The 24,489-nt window shown below is 49.5% G+C and overlaps 1 protein-coding gene and 1 long non-coding RNA gene across 2 annotated transcripts; one reads left to right on the forward strand and one right to left on the reverse strand.

Annotated features, from left to right (window-relative positions):
• The first annotated feature begins 7,193 nt into the window (after positions 1–7,193).
• Positions 7,194–11,133, forward strand: Vsig8 (V-set and immunoglobulin domain containing 8). The gene is made up of 6 exons (XM_050142963.1): positions 7,194–7,593; positions 8,060–8,261; positions 8,378–8,599; positions 9,271–9,390; positions 9,641–9,839; positions 10,714–11,133. The coding sequence occupies exons 1-6, from the start codon at positions 7,201–7,203 to the stop codon at positions 10,997–10,999; spliced, it is 1,422 nt and encodes a 473-aa protein (XP_049998920.1). The 5' UTR covers positions 7,194–7,200; the 3' UTR covers positions 11,000–11,133.
• A 4,581-nt stretch (positions 11,134–15,714) lies between these two features.
• LOC126502200 (uncharacterized) lies at positions 15,715–21,082 on the reverse strand. The gene is made up of 3 exons (XR_007591859.1): positions 21,004–21,082; positions 19,512–19,759; positions 15,715–16,823 (listed from the first exon to the last, which is right to left on the reverse strand). It is a non-coding gene; the product is annotated as an uncharacterized lncRNA (long non-coding RNA).
• Between the last annotated feature and the right edge of the window lie 3,407 nt (positions 21,083–24,489).

A 24,489-nucleotide genomic window follows, 5' to 3' on the forward strand; every position in this document is an offset into this window, starting at 1 on the left:
CAGATAATCCTTGGGTCATCTGTGTTTCAAGCTATTGCTTGTAGACCTGATGTAAATATCAATCTCCAGTCCCACCCCCATATCTTCAAACTTAAGCACTCACACCGCTCTCACACCAGGCTCTAACCATCCTTGTCAGAACTTACAGTGATCCCCTTATACCACCTGCACAGTCCTTCATCCTGTTATCGTCACTGAAATCTGGTGGGAAGTCAGCAACTGCTGTTGCCCCTTGGTATCCAGACCCAGCTTCTCTGTGACCATCTTGCTTTGAGACCTACAGCTCTCTGTGATAGTTCCTCACTCCTGCTCAGAGACTTTCTCTGCTGGGTAACTCTTCCCTAGATGTTCTGGGGGTGAGTGCCAGGTCTCCATGGAGGCATGGAAGATGGGGCAGAGGGGCTATGAGAGAGGAAGGTCTAGAAGGGGGTTGTAGTCCTGAGTCAGTTGGGGTATTGAACCTGTACCTTGGGAGCCTGGGGAGAAGCTGGGGCAAGTCAGGCAGGAAGAGAAGAGCGAGGGGTTTGTGCGGAATTCTACAGGGACCTGGGTTGGATTGTATCCCACCTCAGAAGCTGGCTCTGGCTTCTCTGAATCCTTGTCTGGCCTCCTTCATTCCTCACTGTCTCTGTTAGGTTTTTAGCTTTGAATTTTTATTTCTGTCCAAGAACAGAAGTGAGCGTGGTTGCTATTCTCTCCTGGCACAGAAGTCCAAGATTTTCTGGGATCAGCCTGGACCTTTATGAGATTTGAAAAGGAAGTGGGGGGGGTGAAAACAGTTAAGGGTGGAGACAGATGGTGAGGTCAAGGCAAGGGAAGAGTTAGAGTAGGGTGGCTCTCAGGAGCGGCACCCTCCTCATTTGCAGAAGGTGAGGTCCAGTCTCAGAAGGTGGAAACACTAGGCTGGACCTATATGCCTGATTCCCTTACTCCACCACCCCACCCCCAAACCCCTGTGGCATAGGGCAGGAAGACCTACAGCTTTGTTTATAGGCTCCAAATTGCAAGCAGGTGACAATTAGGCTTCAGTAGGTCAAGGGGGACCAAAGTTGACGCTCTGCTTTTTCTAGCTTCAAGAAATCCTCTGTGATCCCCTAAAAAGGATTTTTCTAGAAGCATCGATTACTAGGTCCTTATTCCTTCTCAACCCCTCAACCTCAGCCTCTTTGAGATTCCATAGTCCCTTCCCCAGTAAATCCCTCTGACGGGCCTCATCTTTTGGTGACAGAACTCTGCTGGTTACTCATAGCTTCCTGCATCTGGAAGCCTCCTTAGGCTGTGAGCAGGTGGTAGAGCAGGACTTCAGAGGTTACATTTGTTGTGGGATTAAGTTGCTTCATCCTCTTTCATATGGCTCATGCACTTTTGAGTCCCTCCCTCAGACATGGGGTATACTAGTATGTACCACTAGTATGTTTCCAGAGCTGAGTCAAGCCGGGATTCAGCAAGAGGCCACTGGTATCTTTCGATATCATAAAATCTCATTTTTGATTACCTTGAACCCCCCGATCATATATATTTTCACCCATGTTTTAAGCACAGCTGCACTATCTTTTGACTTAAATCTCAAACTTAATTCAAACTCATTGTAACAAATCTTGAATCAATTTCAACCCAGCCTTTGATTTACCTCAATCTGTATCCCTAAGCCTATCTACAAATGACACCAAAAATGGATTCTTATCATAACACAAAGCCCAGCCTTAACTCCAAGCTGTACTTGTAGCTGTAATTCTAACCTTAATACTGGCCTTAACTTTAATCCCAACCTCAAATCTGGCCTCAACCTCACCCATAATTTCAAATAACCCCAAATTTAACCCCAGGGGCAGCCATCATGGCACATTAACTCAAATCCAGAGCTCAAATGAATCCCTGCACCTCAGTTGAGTGGAACCACAGCTCTACCCCTTTCCATTTGGCCTCTCTCTAATCCTGGCCCTTCCTGCTTTCCCCTCCACTCACCACTGGCTTCCTGCTCTTCCTCTGATGTGCAGCAGTCCATATGGCTATCGAGCCCTCTTTTGGACCACTTTGGGCTGAGAGTCAGGGTGCCTGTCTATCCCCTACTTCACCAGCAGCTGCAACTGAACTGTATCTTTGCTTTTCTGGGCATCGGTATCCCTACCTGTAGAATGGGGACAATGACCCAGAAGGCTCAGGACAACCCCATAAATCCAAAAATAGTTAAGGAAATGAGGATAGCCACTGTGTACATCTGGTGGGCCCTCGAGCAACCTGTTATTGTTGGCAGTTTGGGTAAAAGGATTTGGGACACAGAGCCGCGTGGACTCCTGTGCTTCCTTATTGTTCTGTCCTATTCTTCCAAGGAGGTGGACCCTGGCAACATTCCTGAACCCCATAACTCTCCTGAAGACTCTTCCCCCTCTGCCCTTCCTGAGCCCCAGGTCAGTTGTGGAGAAGGCTCTGGGATCCCTTGAGGGAGCGAACCTATAGAATGTGGCTTGTCGTGACTTGCCATCTGTTGGACAGTCCTGGAATCCAGAGAAGGTTAAGGAACTGTTCTGAATCTATAGATCAACCAACAGTGGCTGGCCTGCCCCCTTCTGCTGACTAAGACTCTCTCCCACCCCAGCTTCAACCTAACTGCCTAGAACTGGGATGGATTAGTCACCCTGATGACTGTAGTTGCCCACTGGTCAGTCCTGGCTTTGAAGGTTTTTGTTCTTAGGGGATTATGACCCCTGCTAATATGGGCCTTCATTAAACCATCAGGGCCTGGCTGAGAGTCCAAGAAATCCCTGAAGAAAGCACACCGTGGGGCTCAGCTCCTCTCCCTTCGTATCTGTGAGAGAAACACACACTCACATGACCTCTTGTTCTGCTCACCTCAAACACCCTCTTGCCCTTCACAGTCCCTCACTCCCTTCAAATGCCCTGACCCCTTCTTCCCTCTTCTTCAAGCCTTGGTGAACTGATTTAGATTTGTGTGGAGGTAGAGATCTAGACCCATCATAGCAACTCGTGCTCTCTGGGGTCCTGGAACTTGGGGATGACCTTTGTGTCACCAAAGATGGAATAGTAGTTGCAAGGGAAGATCCTGTTCTATACACACCTTTTTTTTCCCTCCTCAGCCCAAAGGATAGAGAAAAGCTACATTCCAGTATTCCCTGTCACTTGGGCCAGGGCCAGGGTCAGGTCCCATCATGGGAGAAGCATCCCTTCTCTGGTATACTATCTTTTAGACCTGACCTGGCATGGTCTCCCTGGAAAGCAAGGGATGCTTGAATGGGTTTGGACCTGGAAATCTGGGTCTGCAATGGGGGTGCAAGCCAGGCTGCTCTGGGGTGTCTTTGGTCAGTAATAACTCTTCAAATCCTGGCCATCCTTTCCTCCCCAAATCTTGCCTTTCCTTCCTCTTCCCCACTTCCCCCCAGGGAAGCAGGCAACAAATGAGTGGTGAGGGGAGCTCCGTGGACGCTGTAAAATGGGGCAACTGTTGTCACCCTGAGGACCTGGCCAGGAGGAAGTGGAGGTTTAACAGGTGCCTAATTACAAGTCCCGCTGGTCGCAGTGCGCTACTCTTGGGACAGGGAAGAGCTTGGGTGAGGGCTGTGTAATGCCTGGGTAGGCCATCCTGCCACCCTGCTAATTAGGGCTACTTGGGCTCCTCCCCTAGGCGGGGACCAGGCCCCCTCCCTCCTATAGAAATAACTCCGGCTGCTCCTTAGCCTGGCACTCATTGCACCTTCCTGCCACCCCGGGCAGTGTCTGGGCCCTCCGCTCCCCCTCCCTCCACCTGCCCCATCCACCCACCACCAACCACCACCAGCCCACTGGAACCCAGCTCAGGCGGAGGAAAGATCAAGCCTAGAGACATGGGAGTTCGAGGAGCATTCCATCTACTACTCGTGTGCCTGAGCCCAGGTATGGGACTGGGCAGGGGCAGGGATGCACAGCATTATGCCAGGAGGTCAGGGATGAACAAGAGCTCACAGAAGAGCCTCGAAGATGGCCAACGAGGCACTGGCAGAAACTGTCTACCTTCACTTTGCTGACACTGATCTGGATCCTGCCTAGGGAGCTTCTCCTCAGGACAGCCTGTGCCTGAAGGCTTGGGACAGTGTCTGTGTGCAGAGGCCTCGGAATAGATCTTCTTGGCGTCGTTGACAGCTTGTGTAGCTCGTATACTTGTGCAGGTGCTCTCTGTGATGTTTCCACGCTGGGAGATGGAGATAGGGCTTGCTTGGAGATACGGAGTTAGTTGTGGGAATTGCAGGCGGGGGATGAATCAGGTGAGCAGCAGCTCTGGGTGGGGGTTGGGGAGGAGCCTGGCAATGATCCCTTTCGTTCAGACTCTTCCCAGGGGAAGGGCCAGCTCACCCAAGCCAGAGCACTGGGCAGGAGAGCTGTTTGCCTTGAAAGCGCTTCATAGGCTGGGCTGTTTTCATCATAGCCAGTAAGAACCCAGGCCGAGGGCCGCTGGTCTGTGCCTTAAGTGCCATGAGAGTCCACAGGTGATGCCTCTCCTGGGATGAGGCTGAGAGAATGTGGACAGGATGGATGGTAAATGAGCCCCCTTCACCTCTCTGGGACACCTCTCTGGAAGGCAGGGCTCAAGTTTGGATACTGTGGCTGCTTGCCCGGGACTGGGCAAGTCCCAGCAAGGGACATCCTATCAAGTTTTGAAAATAGCTGAAAATAGCACGGACCCCTTGTGGGGTCCAGATGTACGATGAAGGGTATGAGGAAGGAGACGGAGAAGGGAGACTGTTTTATTCTGCTTTTGTGTATGGGACTACGCGTGCCTCTGTGTGTGTGTGTGTGTGTGTGTGTGTGTGTGTATGTGTGATGGCTGCATTTCTGGCTAAATGCCTGCTGCACCCTTTCTCTGCTGAGGGCTTCTCAGGGAGTGCCTACTCCAGGAGAGCTGGAGTCATCTCCTTGTGTGCTCTCTGCGTGAGGGTATGTGGGCTAGATGCTTGCTGCGTGGAAGTGCGTGCCGATACTTTCTGAACTGCCTTTTTAAATTCTCACTTCCCTTTCCAGACTGAAATCAGCTTGAAAGTTTAGGATAGTTTTCTTAGCTTAGAACAGACACTTGCTGAGGTGCCATTCCCCCACAGAAGGTGGCCAGCCCTGGTGATTTTATAAGGGACAATCACCAGTTTCCTTGGACAGCCTCTTGACTTTCCAGTGTCCCTCTCTCTCCAAGTCTTGCCTAGGACTCTTTCTACACCGACTTGCATAGGCTCTTCTCTCCACGCAAGCTGCCCTCTTCTGTTACATTCCCTGGAAATTCATACCCAGTGTCACGACAATATAAAGCCGGGTGATATGCCAGGAACAACTTCCCAAGGGGTGGGAGGAGGTACAAAAAGGCTGGAACCCTTGGGAGGAGGCTGAGAAAGCATCTAAGGAGGTTTAGGAGCTAGGGCGAGGCTCCACGGTCTAGGACAATTGGAGCAAGACAATCTAGCGTGGGGTGGCGGCATTCTTTTCCAGCTTGTCCCTTCTCCCCAAACCCCTTTCGCTAAATACTTACCCTCAGTCTGGCTGACCTCCCTCCATGGTGTAGGTGAAGGGAATCCTCCCTGTCGTCATCTGTTTCCAGTGGCTCATCCCGGGGTGGAGCTGAATTCTGGCTCATCCCTGGCTTGCCTCTTGCCGCCTCAGGATCTGGCAGATGGCATCAGGATCCTTATCTTAGGAATGAGCTGGTATTCTCTTGGCCTAAGGCTGGAGGAGGCATCTCCAGGTCCCGTTAGAGTCCCACAAGCCAGACTGCCTGTTGGAGGATAACTCAGAGTCTGTTGGATTAGGATTATGTTTGTGGGCTAGCCATGGTTTAGGAGGGGCAGTCCTGGTGATGCTTGAGATGTTGGGGGGGAAATGTAAGGCCCTCGCTGGCTTCTCCAGAGACAGGTTACACACAGAACTCAGGGCTTCTGCAGATATGTCTGGTCTTGAATGGACGCGCAGGAAGCCACAAGAGCGTGCAGTGGGTGTGTCTTAGATTAGTGTGTACTCTGTCTGTAGATGTGTGTTCGTGTATAGATCTAAAAGCTTGTGTGTAATAAAGTAGGGACTGCATGGCTATATATTCACATTTGAGGGCTTGAAAGAACATACCTGTGTCTATTTGTTTAGCCCAGGACAGTGTATACCTGTGTGTGTGTGGGGGGTAGGGGAGTCGGGAGAGGCTTCCTGAGTTTTGGGGATGGAACCCAAAGAACATACTTACTCGGAACTCGGCCATCAATAGAAAAGCTTGGTGAGGGGCTTGTAGAGGGAGTGCTGCAGACTGGGGAGGCAGGGAGCTGAGTGTCTAGGGTGGGGCCCTGGGTTCACTCCCCCTCTTATTCTTCTCTAGGTCTAACCGGTTGGGGCTAGAGCTTGCCTGAGGCTTCAGGGTAGGGAGGTGGGGGGGAGGAGCTCACTTCTAAGCTTCCTGATCCTGCTCCAAACCCTGGGCTTCTACTCTGACTCAGTGGCAGGAGGGGCCCCAAAGGGAGCTAGCAAGTGGGAGCAGCTATACTGGAGCCACACAAACACACAAGGAGGACAGACGTTCTACAATGGTACACTTTGCTATACGAGGCTTATTCTACATATACAAGCTGCCATAGACAAAGACATGCACATGAACATGGCCAGGCTCTAGGTTACAGCTGCCCAAGGCATATGCTTTCACTTAGAAGACTTATAAAGCCAGCATACATTATCATGCATCACACACAAACAGACACACACAGAGCACATAAAACATACCAACACACACAGATAGACCTAGTCTTATGATTTTCAGGATGGAAAAAGATGCCAGGAGTCTTTGTATCCACTTTCCACTTTCTGGCTTCACTCAAACCCAGCCCATACATGTGGCTTTTAAACAGCCTGTTTCTTCTAATAGAACATTTAACAACTTTGGGTGTTTCATGCATGCACACACACAATTGCCTACACTATCATGTAAATATGAGGGTAGATCTACAACAAGGTTATGTGCATGAATATCTTTGTAGCTACAAAGACTAATAAACATATAATGCATATTTGTGCATATATTCATATTTTCAAATGCATCATTGTATATACACATTAATATAACACAAGAGCTATGTATGTAAATAGTATTCAAATGCACATCTACACAGGTCTAGAATATATATACAAGTTCACAAGGATACCCAGAGACTGACTGACATAGGAATAAACTAACAATATTAAGTATTGCTAATGCCAGTACACACACATATACACAGACACACAGAGATACAACAGTCAGGGACACACAGACACAGACACAGATACACACACACAACACACACACACACACACACACTCTCCTTTGGATGCCCCACTGAGTTCTGGCTGACAGGTACAAAGTGGCAGAGACCGGCTACTCAAGAATTGTTTCTGTTCTCATCTCTCCACCCACTTCACCCTTCACCAGCACTGTTGTCTGCTGTAAGGATCAACGGGGATGGCCAGGAGGTCATGTATCTGGCAGAAGGTGATAATGTGAGGCTAGGCTGCCCCTACATCCTGGATCCTGAGGACTATGGTCCCAATGGTCTGGACATTGAGTGGATGCAAGTCAACTCAGAACCCTCACATAGGGAGAATGTGGTAAGTGCTTGGCACAGGATTCTCTGTACTCTGTCTACTCTGTGATGTCAAAACCTGGTGGGAAGCCAACATCCTGAGGGAGAAGGAAGAAGGCAAGTGAGGAAACCAAGACCTCGAACTTCCTCCAAGATCTTTTAGGGAATGAGGCAACAGGGATTAGAGCTTTCCAACCGGGAATCCAGCCAGCCAGCCAGCCAGATTCCACATCCCTCTACCCCATATTAAGAGGGAGATTAAGTATGGCCCCCGACTTTAGATGTTCCTGATCTGACCTTATATTTCTCTAGAATATCTAATATCATTAGCTCTCACTCACTCTGTAAGAGATCAGTGTGCCTGACACTATCCTTCCCATTTCTTCAGTGAGCAAATTGAGTCTTAGAGAAGGTCAGTGAACGGCCCAATCAACTTGCATGACCCTCCTTGGCTCAGTTTATCTCAACAGCTCTCTCTCTCTTCTTAACAGTTTCTTACTTATCAAGACAAGAGGATCGGCCATGGCAACCTCCCTCATCTGCAGCAGAGGGTCCGCTTTGCAGCCTCAGATCCCAGCCAGTATGATGCCTCCATCAACCTCATGAACCTGCAGGTATCTGACACAGCAACATACGAGTGTCGGGTAAAGAAGACCACCATGGCCACCAGGAAGGTCATTGTCACTGTCCAAGGTATGACCAGATTATTCTGGGCTCCCCTTTCCCAGGCTTCAGAATGGATTGGCTAATGTGAACCTGGCTCTGTCTTTTGGCTGGGTCTGGGTTTATAATTGCCTGCCTTGTTACAGCACGTCCTGCCGTACCCATGTGCTGGACCGAAGGCCACATGTCCAAGGGCAACGATGTGGTACTGAAGTGCTTTGCCAATGGAGGCTCTCAGCCCCTGTCCTACAAGTGGGCCAAGATCAGTGGGCACAGTTACCCCTACCGAGCTGGATCCTACCACTCCCAGCACAGCTTCCACTCCGAACTCTCTTATCAAGAATCTTTCCACAGCTCCATCAATCAAGGTGAGGGGGCCTAGCCAAGGGAGGGTGAAGATAAGCAGAGGACTGGGAAAGGGGGCCTGCTGGGACTGGACTTCCATGACTTGTCAGTGGTACCAAGTCTAGGAGAGGCTGCTCATTTGGGCATATCCCCGCAGCTGCTATTGAGGGAAAGAGAGAAGGCATCAATGGGATGTCAGTCAAAAGCAGCAGGGCTAATGTGGAGAGAACACGGTCCAAGGAGGAGCTGGGCTAGGATCCTGGCTAGGATGCTGATTGGTGGTAAATCTCAGGCAAGTGGCTACCACCTCTGTAACAGATGAAAAAAGGAATACTTACTAGTAAACTACCATTCACCGGGATGTGAGGCTCCTAGCACTTAGAGAAGCTGGAAAATAGACAGGACCAGTGCTCGGGCTCAGGATGTATTTCCCTGAGGTCACAGAGAAATAATGGTGACTCTGTCTTCTTTCTGAGAGAGGGGTCCTTCTTTCCCGTCTTTCTGTCTCAGCAAGGGGAGTATTTAGAGTGGAGTGGACTTGTGAATGCTTGCATACACCTTTCTGGGTTTTTTGTTTGTTTGTTTGTTTTGAGTGGTATTTCATCCTGCATCCCACAGGGGCTGGGCAAGGTAGGAGCTCTCAGAGATCAGGCTTCTCTGTCTCACTACCCCTCTGATGCTCTTCCAATTTCAGGCATGGGCAATGGGGACCTGGTGTTGAAAAACGTCAATGCAGATGATGATGGGCTGTATCAGTGCACAGTGGCCAACCATGTGGGCTATAGCGTCTGCGTGGTGGAAGTGAAAGTCTCAGGTAGGTACCTCAGCCCTGAGAGTCCCCTGGCTGGGAGGGTTGGATTGCAGGTGCCTGGGGTTGTAGCCTCTGTCCTGCTGTCAGGCTAGGCTTTTGTCTAGGGCAGTTGGAAGCCATCTGCAGATTCACTTACCCTGCACCTTCCCACATCTCATCGGGCTTCCCGGGGTCCTGGGTTCTTTCCCACAGACAATTGCCCTGGCATGTGCCAGGCTGTGAGAAACCTGATTGCTTCCACTTCTCTCCACAGACTCCCAGCGTATAGGCATGATCGTCGGCTCAGTGCTAGGCTCTTTGCTCATGTTGGCCTGCCTGGCACTAGGCATCTGGGGGATCGTCGCCTGCTGCTGCGGAGGCGCCGGGGGTGGTGCCCGCGGTGCCTTCGGCTACGGGGTCGGCGGCGGGGTCGGCGGAGGGGCCTGCGGCGGCGACTTGGCTAGTGAGATCAGGTAAAACCTGATGCATGCTGCATGCTGCTGCACGGCGGGGGACCGGCGCCCTGTCCTCTTCACCCCTGTCTGCCATCGGCCGGCTGGGAATCCTACCCCAAACCTGCCCGCCATCGCCATGGAGTGCTGGGACTACAGCATGTCGACCTGCCCACTCGCCGCATGGCTTTTCTGTCTTTCCCCTTCCTGCTTCCAGTCTTCACCTCTGCTCCCTGCCTTCCCTTTTCTTTCTGTCGTCTATGCATCCCTCGGTCTGTCTGGCCTAGACTGTAAGCTCCTGGAGGGCAGGGACCATGTCTTTCCACCTTTCCCTTGTATCGCGCCGGAAAAACCCTCAATATGCCTATTTAAGAGGAGATAACATCAGTAGTGCTAATAACACATTAGAAGCAAAGTAGAAATAAAAATAGAACAAGAATAGCAGTGCTAATGATTGCAATGCCTTGGGGACGGAGGGAAAGAAGAGCGAGGGACAGGAGGCGAGGAGAGCTTGCCAGAGCGCAAGGTGAGGGTTAGTCAAGGAAAGGAGAGACACAACTCCCGGATCATTAAGGCTCCCTTTCAGCCAAACACTAGAAAGGGACCCTGAGCTGCTGGGACACAAGCGGGGTCTAAAGGATGGGGAGAGTGGCATGGGGGCGCTGCAGGGTCGCCCGTCTAGGAATGTACAGAGAGGGGGAGAGTAGAGTGAGGCAGAGAGAGAGAGAGAGAGAGAGAGAGAGAGAGAGAGAGAGAGAGAGAGAGAGAGATATGAGGGGCAGGTGGAGGGGGGCGCGGGAGATGAGAGGTTGCCAAGAGCCCCCAGCTCTGCCCAGGCCGTGCCAACGCCGCGCCGTGGAGGAGCCAGCTCACGCGCCCGCCTGTTGTTTTCCAGAGTGGACGCCGAGGCGCCCGGGTGCAAGGCCAGCAGGCGCGGCAGCCGCGTCACCCACCTCCTGGGGTACCCGACGCAGAACGTCAGCCGTTCCCTGCGCCGCAAGTACGCGCCTCCGCCCTGCGGCGGCCCCGACGACGTGGCCCTAGTGCCCCGCACAGCCTCCGCAGCCTGCGAAGCGGGCCCCTCCCCCGTCTACATCAAGGTCAAGAGCGCGGAGTCGGCCGACTGCGCCGACTGTGCCCAGGTCGAGCAGCGGTCGTGCAAGGACGGCCTCTTAGTGTGAGCGCGCAGCACCGGGCTGCGCCCCGGCTGGGAGGCGGTTCGGGGCTCTCCGCCTGCAGCTGGGGACAGGCTCGGGCGGGCGCAGACCTGGCTCTCACCGGCCGCCTGGCGGCAGAGAGTTCAGGGGAATTTCCCTCAGAGATGCCTAGGGAGACAGAGCCTCCTGTGGCTCTGAAGTAGGAGGGGGTAGGGGGACGGAGGAAGACAGTTCAGAACCCTTTCCTCTCTCCAGGGAGAGGAAGGGAGGGAAGCAGTCGGTATCCCAGAACCGCAGAGGTACAACAAGCCAGGTGTCCCCAGCCAAGGCAGAGGGCCCCCAGCCCTGGGAATGTGGGGGTCAGGACTGAATTTTTCTGTGTGTGAGTTCTGAGCTCCGAGGCAACAGTGTTAGCACAATAAAGAAGCTTAAAGACTACACCAAGGTGGCTGTCCCGCGTTCCACGGAGGGCTGGGCGTGGGGTGGGGAACCCTGACAAGTTGTTCCTTACTGCCTAGCCTCCTGTCTGAATCCTCCGCTTCCCCTTCCTATAGCGGAAGCCACAGCTGGAAGGGGACATCAAGTCCTATTCCTTCACAGTACACATGGGAAATTGAGGTCCTTCAGAACGGATTTTAAAATTCCAAACCTTGTTTCCCCTTTTATTCTAAGAAGAGGGAACGAGCAGGGGTGGATGGGTGTTAGAGGTGACCTCTACACGTTCTCAGCCTCCTCTTTACTCTATCCAGCTACCTAATCTGAACTTCTTTATCTTTCCCAGGTGTAAGCCTCCCTTTCCAGCAGCCAGGAAGGGATCTAAACTCATTTAGACTCTGGAATAGGAAGACCTGAGGATAGCTAGCTCAGCCCTGTCTTTGATGGGCAGGTTAAGTTTATTAGACACCCAAGAAGTGCCAGGTGTTTTCACGTGTTTTACTTACCACTTAACTTTGGTTCTGTGAGGTCGTGCATCAGTCCCATTATACACAAAAGAAACCGAGGTTCAGGGGATTAAGCATTTCAACCCAGGCAAGTTACAATTCAGGATTTGATCTAGGAATATTTGACTCCAGGATACCAGGCTGTTCTCGGATAACTGAATTCCTTCTATCGCATTCCTGGTGAAGGCTATCCCAACCCCTTTCTTACCTACCTTCAATGGCATCTCACAGCCTCCCTAAACATGAGCCTTTGGTTGTAAAGATCTGTTAGGAAACTTCAATTGACTGTGTGTACCTTTTATTCTTTGGTTCAAGAGCATCTTATGTCGACTCTGCTGCCTCTGTGGACCACACAGTTGTATTCCACACAGGATACCTATCTGGTGTTAGTGGGTTAAGGATCTAGTTTTGCTTGCCTTTCCCCAGCTACCTGCTAGTTAAGAGCCTAGATTCTTCTTTTGTTTCTCCCCAAAAGAAACTTTTCATTTCTAATTGTCCTAATATGTCGACATATGTCTAATATGTCGAAACATAAGGTTTCGAGTTTCCTGCTTGGTAGTAAATTACCTGGAAACTACTGAGATGGCTTGGGGTCTGTCAAAAGGTGCTGTCCATTCTGTCCTGAAGGTATCGGCAAGACAGATGAGAGAGAATGAACGTCAGGAGAAAGGGAATCAGAGATGGCTTACCTAGGGGCTGGGGGGCTGGGCACTGGGGGTACAGATGAAGGGGAAGAGAGTTAAGTAGGGAGGGAGTAGAGAGCTCCAGAAGCCAGCAATCACTTGGTCATGTTTATGAGTGCCTTCTAGATGATTTATTCATAGATAGAGTTAGCTTCTCAGCAGGGCGCCGTGCCAGGCACACTTTGGCCCTAAGGCAGGTGACTGATGAGGCTGACATGAGGAAAAGGTGTTCCCACTCTGAGGAACTGCCAGCCCAGCCTGCTGCAAGATGCTGAGGGACTGAGGCAGCCATGTCGCTTTACTGGTTGTGTTGAGGGACATTCTTATCCCTGTTCTGGGAGACGAGGAGCCATGCTCAGACTCAGCGTTCATTTGAGCAGTGGCGATTGTGTGGCTCTGGCAAGAATAGAGCACTTCTGTTAGGGGTGAGTCAGCTGGGACGCGAGGGAAGTTTCCAAGTGGACAGTGAGGGAAGCTTACTTTTTCAACAATTGATTTTACTACAAGAACATCTAGGGTCTTTCTTCTGCTTGTAACCTGTCTGGTGTAGGAAGAGGGCACGTGTGGTGGTGATACACATTGAACAATGGATTTGGGGGTGAGCTGGACTGGAGCAAGGGTCACGGAAGCTTTGATCTGTAGCTGGGTTACCAAACTTAGGTGGGCCACATCGCCGTTCTTGCTAGTAAGCTTTTATTCATCGTGACAAATTCCTGAGATAATGAATTTTGAAAGAGGAAAAGCTGACTTTGACTCACAGTCTTGAAGATTTCTGTTCATGGTTGCTTGGCTTCCTCGCCTTTAGGCCTTTGATGAGACAGCACGTAGTTGTGAAAGCACACTAGAGGGAGAGAGGTTCATTTCTTCCAGCTGGAAAGCAAAGGGAAAAAGCATGCGGCGGGATTGGCCATGCCCCGAATGACTTAACTTCCGTCTACTAACTTCACCTTCCCCCAGTCCTGGCAGAGACTAAAATCAAGTCACTCATCCAAACTCCTGTGTCAGACAAACAGCAGGCTAGGCCTAGATGCTACTTCCAAGAGAAATCTTAAGGACGGCGCTGATTCGCTGCTGTTTCTCCAGAGACTCAAATAGCGCAAAGTCACCCATTTCCACTCCTCTTTCCAGTCCTGTCTTTTGCACCTCTTCCCAACCTTGCCAGGACCGAATTCTAGTTCTTTGGGCCACTGAAGAATTATGCAGATAATCGACATCTCCTTTGTAGCACGCACCCTTCCCTTGATATCCATTAGAAACTCAATTCGGCATCCACAAGATTTTCTTGAGTTTTGCCTTCCATTGCATCTGATGGTGGGTCATGTCTGCTAGAAATGCGTCTGAGCCTTCATTTACTCAGCCCCTCCGATTTTCCTCACCAGCTCTTAGAGGGGCATAGCATCTGTTCCCAATCCTGCGGGTAGGAGGGATCCTATGACTCACCTACTTATTCCTCTGAGGTAACCATGGCCACACAGGCTGACCACTGCATTTTTACTACCCTAGGTCAAGTCTAGGTCCAACCAAACTCACTCTTTGTCTTCGAAGCTTCCTAGGACCCTTCCTCCTGTCTTGGTCCCCTGATTTAGTGGGAGCCTGGGAAATTCTGCTCTATGTGTTTTCCCATCGGAAACAATAATTTCATCTATTCCTGGTATGAGAAAACAAAACCAATTCCACTTAGTTCCTTGTTCTTATTCATTAAATTAGTTTTTTTTTCACAACAGCCTCTGTTTATGTAAAATTATAGAGGCCAAACAGAGAGGGATTACAGTGTATTTCAGGTAATGTGACCTAAATCACAGATTGGCAGGTATAGCTCGAGGGTCAAATCTGTCCCGTGACCTGATTTTATATAAAAATCTTTATCAGCATCTCTGTTCTTAGTCGGCGTGTGCTGAAGGACAGGTGAAGTGGTAACTTTGGGAAATCTGGAGAGCTTTGGATTTGGCCACTGTGCCCACTGGTGGAGAGTAGAGAAGATGGCTTGCTGGTCCCTGTGGCCATTGCCCTTAGCATTGGAAAGGACAGAAGTGCTGGACAGTGGCAAGGAACTAAGCAGACGAGGACTGGGGTCAAATTACTGAACTTATTTTCATAAAGGCCCAGTACAGTGTTGGTGAGTCCTGTGTGAATTTGGGGGGGGGGTGGTAGTAGATAAAGAAGAGGAAAAGAACAGTTGTAACGAAGGTTTGTCTTTATTACAATAAATAACAAGTTTGTCTTGTTCACCTATACAGAAGGAGCCTGTGCTTTTAGAGTCAGACAGAACTAGATACATAGCTACTGAGCAGGTTTCCAAAGTGTCAGTTTCTTCATCTGTGAAATGGGACACGGAAAAAGTTATCTGATGTGCATAGCGCGCACACACACACACACACACACACACACGCGGCTACATAGTAGAGACTCAGCAAGTGACTACGACCTCTATATCTAGTGTGTAATCTCATCTTCCACCAAAGGGCAGACCTGGAAACCTAGACCTAACCGTATAGGGGTTGGGATGGAGGCTGAAGTGGTTGGAGGGACCACGGGGAAGGTGATGTTTTGGGATTGAATTTAGAGACAGTTTGCCACCTGGAGGGAAGGGGCAAGGAATTCTGTGAACAGCCAGTAGCTCAGTAGGAGGACGGGGCCTAGCCTGTGCGGCCTGCAGTCCACTAATACAGACAACAGTCCTCGTTAGTAACAGAGATACTCATAATTACAGGAAGCACTTGAAACACAAGCTCGGCAGGGGCCTGGGCCAGCTTCCAGAATCCTCTGGTGCCTCCCCGGACCAGGGCGTGTCTTCCCGTCACTTGGGCTCACAGATGCTGCCCTCTGGGGTGCCCACTGTTGCCCTGAGTATGACAGCTTCTCCCAGGTGGCCCATTCCTCCTGAGGGTTCTTCACACAGCTTTTAGCCCCTCGGAGCCTTCCCAACAGGGCAGGGTGGATGCAGATGAGCTGCGCCGCCTTTATCCACGCCCCCCCTTTTCCTGAAAATCAACTCAGTTCAGGACTGGGCTCCTTTGGTCACCACCCAGCCATTCACCCTGCTTCTTCTCTGGTCAATCTCCTCAGCATTCTCTGGAGTGCCCCTGCCTCTCTTCTACCAGGATGCCAACTGTCTGTTAGTTTCTTTCTTATCTGTACCCTACCATCTCCCCTGGTCAGGAGATCCTGGTTTTGCCCTCAGAGTAAGTCTAGAACCTGCCATAATTTACTGTTGCTTTGTAGCTCCTGAGCATGCTCACATCTTGCCTGGCTTACCTCAGCGGGACCCTGGGTGATTGCCCTGCTTGCTTACCACCCACCACAGCTTACTGTCTACAGAGAAGCCAGACTGATCTTTGAGCACAGAGTCAAAGTTCTTTAACTGTTCCAGGCCTTTTCTGTACCCTCGGAGACTGAGTTATTGTTCATCCCCATCCCCAGCTCTCTCCACTTTAGCCACATTGTATCATCTTAGGGTTCTCACCCTGGCGGATCCCTTGGCTCTTCCAGATTGCCCAAATGCAAGTTCTCATCTTCTTTAACTCTCTCTGAACAGTGGCCCTTTTCAGTGTGGTCCTTCATGGCCACCTTGTTAAAGACTGCATCTTCCGCCTATGCCCGTCCTCCTTCCTCTTCACGCCTTTCTTTAATTTGCTCACCATAGGCGGTCTTTGCGGCACACTGTCTCACATCGCGTCTCAGTCCCTCGTGATTGCTGGCAGTTGATTCACCCTGCGTTGTCTCCCTCCCAGCTCTACAAGGAGGAAGTCCAAGAGAGGGATTTTTTCCTGCTTTATTCACTAGTGTACTCAAACTCCGAAAACAGCCATGAACGGGCTTGGCTAGTAAAGGTGCTTGCTGCCCAAGATGGATGATCTCAGTTCAATCCCCAGAACCCACATAAAGGTGGAAGAAGAGAACCAACTCCATGAAACTGTCCCCTAACCTCTACATGTGTGCTGTGGCACATGCACACCCCCACCATACACACATACACAAATACATAAATAAATAATATTTATACAGTAAATAAGTAAATGCCAGGCATATAGAGAACACTCAACACATATTGTTTCTAGGAAAGAAAAGAGATGGGGGTAGAGATTGCTTGAGGCAAGAGGAGTTAACCGTTGATGTCGGTCCTCGGAGAGGTGAGAAGTTAGGGGATAAACAGTCTTGTCCAGGATGCAGAGCTTTTCGAAGGCTCTAGAAGGCTCTCTGGTTCCAGACTATTGACTGTGCTGCCTGGAAGGGGAGACAAAGTAGTAGAACATCCCCACCTAAGACCCTTGGCTCACACAGTGGAGAGACTTTGTGGCAATGGTTATGTCTGCCCCTAGTTCCCCACATTAACCTCTTAATTAACAGGCATGCTTTGGGGGATGTTCTTAATGTGTGCGACAGGACGGGGATATGAGACCTGATCCTTTCGGGAGCAGCCAGCCTCCTAAGGGAGATGATTAAGTTCATTTGGAAAATTTATAGAATGATGCCTACAGCTGTTGATTCAGTGGACGGTGAGCTGGGAGACCGCGTGCTGTGAGATCATTTGAGGAAAGGCTTCTGCAAGTAGGAGTACCCAGGGCTGGGCCTTGAATCACTTGCTCAGAAAGCAAGATGGATGAAGGATTGCATGTCAGGTTGAGAGGAAGGGAGGAGTGCCGGGATTAAGGGATAGAGCGGCGAATGTGTCAGAATTCTCAGGTAGATAAGAGCGAGCCGAGCCTTGCTTGTCTGGAATGGAGGGCGTGAGTGGGTTCCGCTCGCGATTGTCACCTTCATCTTAAGGCCCCTGGGTTTAGGGCTGGGGAAGGTTTGTCTGTGTTAGCTGCTGTGCACCCCAGCAGGAGATCCATCCTCTAACCTGGGCCCTTTTATTTCTTTTGCTGCAAACAGTCCTCTGGAGCTGCATTCCGCCAGGGTCCAGGGATTCTGGCTTCTTCTGCATTTTCTCTAGACATTCCCAATCCAGACAGTATAAAGAGACCCTGCTTTAGTGTTTAGAACCCAGCTGACTCAGCCTCCAGGAATGAGACCTAGCTCTGAAGACAGCACCGAGGCCTGGCTGGGACTCGGAGGCAAGGGGACAACTTGGTAATGGGATGTTTGTGTGGTGAGGGGGCAAGTCTGCTGGGATAGTGATGGCTGAGTGGCTACAGGGTCAAGGCATAGGATGCAATAGACCACAGTCTCCTCCTCCGTCCAGACTTGGGGTAGTCTTGAATCCCCCTCTGTCTTCCCGTTTCCCAGATAACTTGTTAGCCCTCGGAAGTGACTAGGGCATCTTTAGGCCAGAGTGACCGAGCATCTAGTGACCTTTAACCTTGCTGTTTGCAGCCAGCTGCCAGCCATGAGCAGGCAGGCACCGGGCACTAATCAGCAGTGAGCTCCCAACTGCCTTTCAAGAGTGTTTTGCACCCTCTCTTTCCCAGTTTCCTGACAGGCAGCAATTCTTGATGTCCTCCTCATGAAAGGATACTGCAGTGCCTCTGACCTGGCCTGTGTGACACCTTTGAGGGACAATCATAGCATGGGGCAACACAGATGCTTTGTAGTAAGTGAGGCACCAGCCTTCTGTGTCTGATTTAACCTGGCCATGTCACCACCATTGCTCAGAAAGGCTTTTTGCAGGGACTCCAACCAGACAGTTTCTGTGTGACCCCAGCACTGCAGGAGTCTCTGTGGGTAGGTTGGAGTCACGGGACGTTTCCTCATAGCTTGCAAGGCAGTTCCAGAACTCTTTATCATTATGATTTCAGGTCCTGGGTGTTCTTGATTTTTCTGAAATTTTTTTTTTTTCTGAAAATTTTAAGGCTGGATCCAGGCCAGGAGAGAGGACACTGTGGGTCTGGATGAGTTTGGGCCGAAGTCTCTTTGGGAGCTGCTTTTATCCTAAAAATACCTCATAAACTTCAATTCTCAAGTTCATGTCTGAGGAACCTGGTAGATGTGCAGTGTAAAAAGTGCCCGATTATAATATATCCCTATGATCCTGGGTGGGCATAGAACCAGAGAGGAGGAGGGATTTTTCTCCCTTAGGCTGACTTATATTGAAATTACTGGGTTGAATTCTATGAAATCATCTGTATTGCTTGTATCTCTGACAATTTTCATATGATCCAAACCAATATATTTCTCATCCTTTTCATATTTTTTCGTTAGCTCCTGTCCCCTGATAATTAAGGATGAGGGAATTCTTGACTCTATCCTACAATGTGCTCAGCTCTCGGTATTACCAGTTTTGATGAATGACACCCCCATCTACCCATCATGTCTACTCAGACCAGGTACCCCTGTGGTGGCCTTAGACACAGAGCCATGTCTATTCTAGGTGCGGGGAGCTTATTAGATATATCTGCTTCCCCCCACTGCTCTGCGTCCGTTCGAGGCTGCACCTCTTTCTGCTAGGATCACTGCAGTGGCTTTGTCTTCGGGCTTTTATTTCCCCCTTAGCTCGATTCTTCACACAGGGCCAGTCAGGCCTTTTAAAAATGCGAGTCAGATCATGTCATTTCCTCCCTTAGAGCTCTCCAGTGGCCTCCTTTTACCTTTATAATTAAAATGTAAGTCTGACCGTGTCTTACCAGACCCTGCCTGACCTGACCTCTGCAATAGGCTTTTTTCAAGGCCCCTCTTGCTCATTACCTATTGGCCACAGGGACCTTCCTTTAGAGCCGAAAGTTTAGACATTCAAACATATCAAAACCTTTCCAGAAGGCTCCCCATCCTTGCCCATGTCTGAGCTTGCAGGCCTTCCCTCCTCTGCTTTACCAATTCCCACTCTCTCTGCTGCTTGTGGCTTAAATGTCCCCTCCTCAGAGAGGCATTTTGCGAGCTGCCTTCCTGCCAGCTATATTTTCTCCCTCAGTTCTTTTTCTTACTCGCTGTTCTCAATTATTTTCTTCTGAAGAAACTTGGTACGATTCCCCTTACCCATTTGTGCTTATTCGTCTGGTGCCTGTCTCTGCCTGGCGGACTGCTGCCTCCTGAGCGCAGTGAGAGGCAGAGGCAGGTTTGTCTCCTTGGCAGCTGCTTTCTCAGTGTAGCTTGCTTGTAGTAGGCACCCTTTAAAGGCACGCTGAGAGAATAAATCCTGAAGGTGGACAGCTCAGCCGACTGGGACATCAGAATCTGTTGTGCCAAGTTCGAATTCACAGCCTTCTGATGTGGATCTTTAGGAGCTGTAGGTAAGGATGGAGATTGGCTAGGAATTATGACAGGAAATAAAAAGCCCAAGGGGAAGGGTCCTCCCGTGTAAGCCCACTCTTCACATTTGTAACTCTAAATCATCGGAGAGGAGGGAGCAGGAGGGATGTAAGGGTCAGAGGTAGGGGACATCTGCAGTGAAGTAGTGCTTGCTGGACGAGACGGCACCACTGTACATGTGAACTCACATGTGAGCTCACGCGTGATCTCACAATGGCTGTACCTGCATGCATGCTCCTTGCACATGACCAAGCAAGCCAAAAATCCCAGCATAGATCAAGGAAGGGCTCGTGAAGTCCTGTCTCTGGCTGAGGAACGATGGGCAGTTGGTGGCTTCTTGGGGAGGGAAAAAGTCAGTTTCCTATGAGGATGTGGCCTGTGAGAGAGCTCTTATGCTCAAATAGATGGTCTCATATGTTCAGGCAGCACTAAGTGGACTCAGTGGGCTTTAAATAAATGAGTATGTGAAATTAGGAGGAAAAGTGGTAGGGAGGATGTGGAAGGATTTGAAGGGAGGGGAATGTGGGCGAGTTTAATCAAAACCTATTACACACACATACAAAATTCTTAAACAATAAAAATGTTGTTACTCGAAATTGTTATTTTTTTTTGTCTTTCAAAATGACTGGGGAGTCTGGACTGAGCAACTTTGGGGTTTCATATCAAAGCACAGTTGTAGTCACCCTTTTTTGTTGGGATCAGCAGCCTGCAGATAACTACACAGAGACTCATTATTAATTATGGAAGTTTGACTTTTAGATTAGGCTTGTCCCCCTGGCTCTTATAACTTAAATTAATCTGTGTCAATTAATCTACATCCTACCACATGGCTCGGTTACCTCTATTCTGTACTGTATGTCTGACCTCTTCAGGGCCTCCCTGGCATCTTCCTGCTGCTCTTTGTCTCAGAGTTCTCCCTTCTCCCCAGAAATCTTGCCTACTCCCTCCTGTGTAGCTATTGGCCCACATCTTCATACAGTGCAAACAAATACTCTACAACCTACAGTGGTAAGGGAAAAACTAGCTCATTGTCTTGGGCCTGAGGGCGAACCCTTTATTTTCTTACCTGTAACTACTGCATCCTTCACTGTGGAGGATCTTCACACACACACACACACACACACACACACACACACACTCACAAGCTGTGAATATTTACACTGCCCTCCCCCACAAAAACTAACTTCAGACATAGGGCCACATATGTGGGTGGTTTTACCTGGCTTTGGCAGGATGAATCCAGAAGAAAAGTCTCAGAATTCTTGTGTGGGCAGGGACTTCCTGGATCTTGAATTTAGAGAGTATGGTTCAGAGGGAGAGTGAACTCCAGGTAGTGTCCCTTATCTCCTTGCTGGTGGTGAGGAGCCAGGGAAGCCCCCCCCCCCCGGGAGCCAAGACTAGATAAAGTGCAGGGTGATATTATTTCTGAGCATGGCCTCCTAAGGGTAGCTGATAGGCGATGGGTTGGAAGGCCTTCCACTCCCTTGTCCCTTTAGGACATAACTTCCAGGGAACAAAATTCAGAGTTAGCCACTCCCTGAACTTGGCTGACATTCTGGGTGGTAACTTTGGCCTTTGATATAGAATTCTCTGGCGGATGAATACACTGATCTGTCTTCTCTTGACTGCCCAGGCTTCAGGCCTCCAGATAATCTGTGAGCCTCCTTCTGTCCTCTGTACCCCCTTTCTTTTTTCCTGTGGTCGTCTAGTCTATGGTCAGGCCATGTCCTCTCTTACCTTCTCATGCTGAGGCATCACTGCATGTGGGATGTGTGCTCAAGGCTTAGGAAGAAGCCAAGGCTGTGGTGTGTGTGTGTGTGGTGTGTTTTGTGTGTGTTATGTGTATGTTTTGTGTGTGTGTGTGTGTGTGTGTGTGGGTGTGCTGTGCTGTGTTGTGCCTCTGTGTGCCTGGTGTGTGAGAGTGTTGGAGGATGGGACTGTTAGGAATTTTCTGGGTGTTAGGCTGTAAGGCTACTGTTATCAATAAGAGCCAGGAGGATTCCCCAATATTTGAGGACCAGATGATCACAGGTAGATGATGGGTTGTAGGGCTGGGGATGATGTGTTCCTGGGTCTGATGGGCAGGACTATGGTTCAGTGCCCAGTGTTCTGAGCTCCCGCAGCTATGCTGCCAGCATGGGGTCAGGTGGTGAGTAGGCTAGCCCATGGTCAGGCAGAAAGCAGCAGTTGGGGTGCTGTCCACCCCACTTTCCTCTTCAGCCTGAGTTTCATTGGCTTTACCTGACCATGGAGATCCTCAAGGAGCCCCAGTAAGAGAGTGTAACAGGAAGGCTGTGTGATGGGCTTGAAGGCAAGACAGTGAGAGAGTGTCTCAGTCCAACAATCCCAGGTCACAGGGTCACCCTGCGCTGGAAGTGTGGCTGGTCCCAGCGCCACTTTCTCTTTTCTGCCCTGCCTGGAGAGGAAACTGAAGGTCACTGGGGCTGGAGAGATGGCTCAGTGTTTAAGAACACTGGCTATTCTTCCAGAGGACCCAGGTTCAATTCCCAGCACCCACATGGTAGCTCACAACTGTGGAAACTATCCAGTTTCGGGAGATCTGACAGCTCCACACCAATGTACATAAAATTTAAAAAAAGATAAATAATTCCATGGAGCCCCCAAGTCTGGTTAGTATTTTCCTGGAATCTCTGAGTGAGCCAGAACTTTAGGATGAATTCCTTATTTGCTTTAGTTAAGGCCAGAGAGGTTTGTTTTTTGCTGTTGTTGTTTTTGCTTTTGCATAGACCCGGAGAATCCTGAGTAATGCCAGTGTTTCGCTTTTATTCTTAGACATTCTAAAAACATGACGGTTTCAATGGCTGTGTGTATTATTCACTTGTTTGTATGATTGCTGGTTTGTGTTTCTTGGTAATAGTGTAACTATTTCCCATTACTTTCCCCTTACAGTGCTGATATTTCCCCCAAGCAACACGCTGAGAAAAATGGCAGCAAAAGAGAAGCTAGATAAATCTTCCCCCACAAAGCACGGCCGCTTTCCAATTCCTTGGCAGAACCCTTCCACTGGCCTCTTTCATCTCATTGCTTATTCATTCATTCTTTCCTGAGATTGTAATGAATTCTCACTATTGGAAGGCTGCTGCAGATTGTTCGGGGCAGGAATAACACACAGTTTCCATCCCAGCAAATCAACTTTGATTGGTAGGGGTAATGTCAACATTGCATCTAGACTCAGTGGGAAAAGTGTGTTAGCATCTGTGCGCTGGGGTTGAGATGGCCCTGGAAGACAGAAATTTGTCTGTACACCGATGCATTTCTCACTCCTAGCACAACTTCCTAATATGAACAATCACTGGTCTATGATCTTGCTCTGAGACAGTTTCTGCTTACTCACATTTGTTGAAGCAGTTCATTTCATAACTGTATTTCATCATCAGTTAGACAGCTCTTTCCTGGTGATGTGATGCAGTCTGAGGGGCAGAACTGTTTTAGAAAACTAATTTTAGAACTAATTCTGATTTTGCATTGACTAATTCCACCTTTTTGGCTTCAGCTTTCCATCTAAAAAGTTGAACTGAGCAACCACAGACCTGCCTCCTCGCTGTGATATCCTATTTTTCACATGGGTCAGTATCTACCAGTATTTACCTCTTGGTAACATGCTCCATTGGCTCTGGTTACACAGTCTGGGCTTACGTTAAAGCCCTTCAAATATTTGTATATCTGTATCCATCTGAGTTTTTGTTGTCGTTTTATTTCAAACCAAACACAACCAGCTTCTTTAATCATTTCTCATGGGAGAAGGGATTCTAGACTTCTCACCATTCTGGCCATTCTCTTCTGGATACTTGAAGTTTATTGTGTCTCCCTAAAAGTACGATTCCTGGGATGGGAGCCAGGATAGTTGTGCAATAGCATATCCCTACTACCCACCCACATGCTCTGGCAGTTGATTGTCACCATAGTACATCCCTACTACCCACCCACATGCTCAGTCTGCCACTCCTGGCAATTGATTGTCACCAACGCATAGCCAAAGGAGAGACAGCCACGGAACATTTCACAGACCCAGGGAGGTGTGTTCTGGAGGTCTACAGGTTTCCTTTCAGGCTACATGCAGAATGGATATATGGGTCAAGTCGGGAAGGGACTGTTGAGAGACTAGTAAGAGCCGGTCAATGTGGCAAGGTACTATGTCATAAACATGGAAGAAAGGCTTGTGGGGGGGATGCTACTGATGATTGCTGCAGTTTCTTTCACCCAATTCCCCCCTCTTTAAAACACTGAGTATTTATATCTCCATAAAAGGAATGCAGCTCTCTTCAAACTGACTCCTGCACTATACTCTTCCACATTCTATCATATTAGTTTGAGATATGGGGTCTTGCTCTGTAGCCCAGGCTGGCTTTGTCCTCACTAGATAGCCTAGGCTAGCCTTTAAAAGTCACAGCAATTCTGCTTCAGCCTTTCCAGTGCTAGGATTTCAGGTGTAAGCTACCACGCTCAGTTATATTCTAGTATTCTGTCATTGGACCTCTTAGTCTCAGCAGATCTTGTGTTTATCCTTTATATAAAAAAGAATAAGTTCAAATGCTATCACTAAAGATAAAGAAAATGAGAACAAAGAAGAGAAAAGGCAGTTGGGAGGAGGGTTCTGGTCTGACCTGTGCGTGCCAGAAACATCCCCCAAAGAGACTGACAACTCCATTCACTGTCCCCTCTGCCTCCCAAACTTTATGGTTCT

The sequence above is a fragment of the Alexandromys fortis genome, unplaced genomic scaffold (genome assembly GCF_014885135.2).
Source record: "Alexandromys fortis isolate MF-2015 unplaced genomic scaffold, M_Fortis_MF-2015_v1.1 scaffold_51, whole genome shotgun sequence".
NCBI lineage: Eukaryota > Metazoa > Chordata > Mammalia > Rodentia > Cricetidae > Alexandromys > Alexandromys fortis.

Coding starts and splice junctions, on each gene's coding strand:
- Vsig8 (XM_050142963.1), top strand. CDS start 7,201: ATGCCAGTACACACACATATACACAGACACACAGAGATACAACAGTCA. Junction 8,262..8,377: donor GGTCATTGTCACTGTCCAAG/GTATGACCAGAT, acceptor GCCTTGTTACAG/CACGTCCTGCCGTACCCATG. Junction 8,600..9,270: donor CCACAGCTCCATCAATCAAG/GTGAGGGGGCCT, acceptor TTCCAATTTCAG/GCATGGGCAATGGGGACCTG.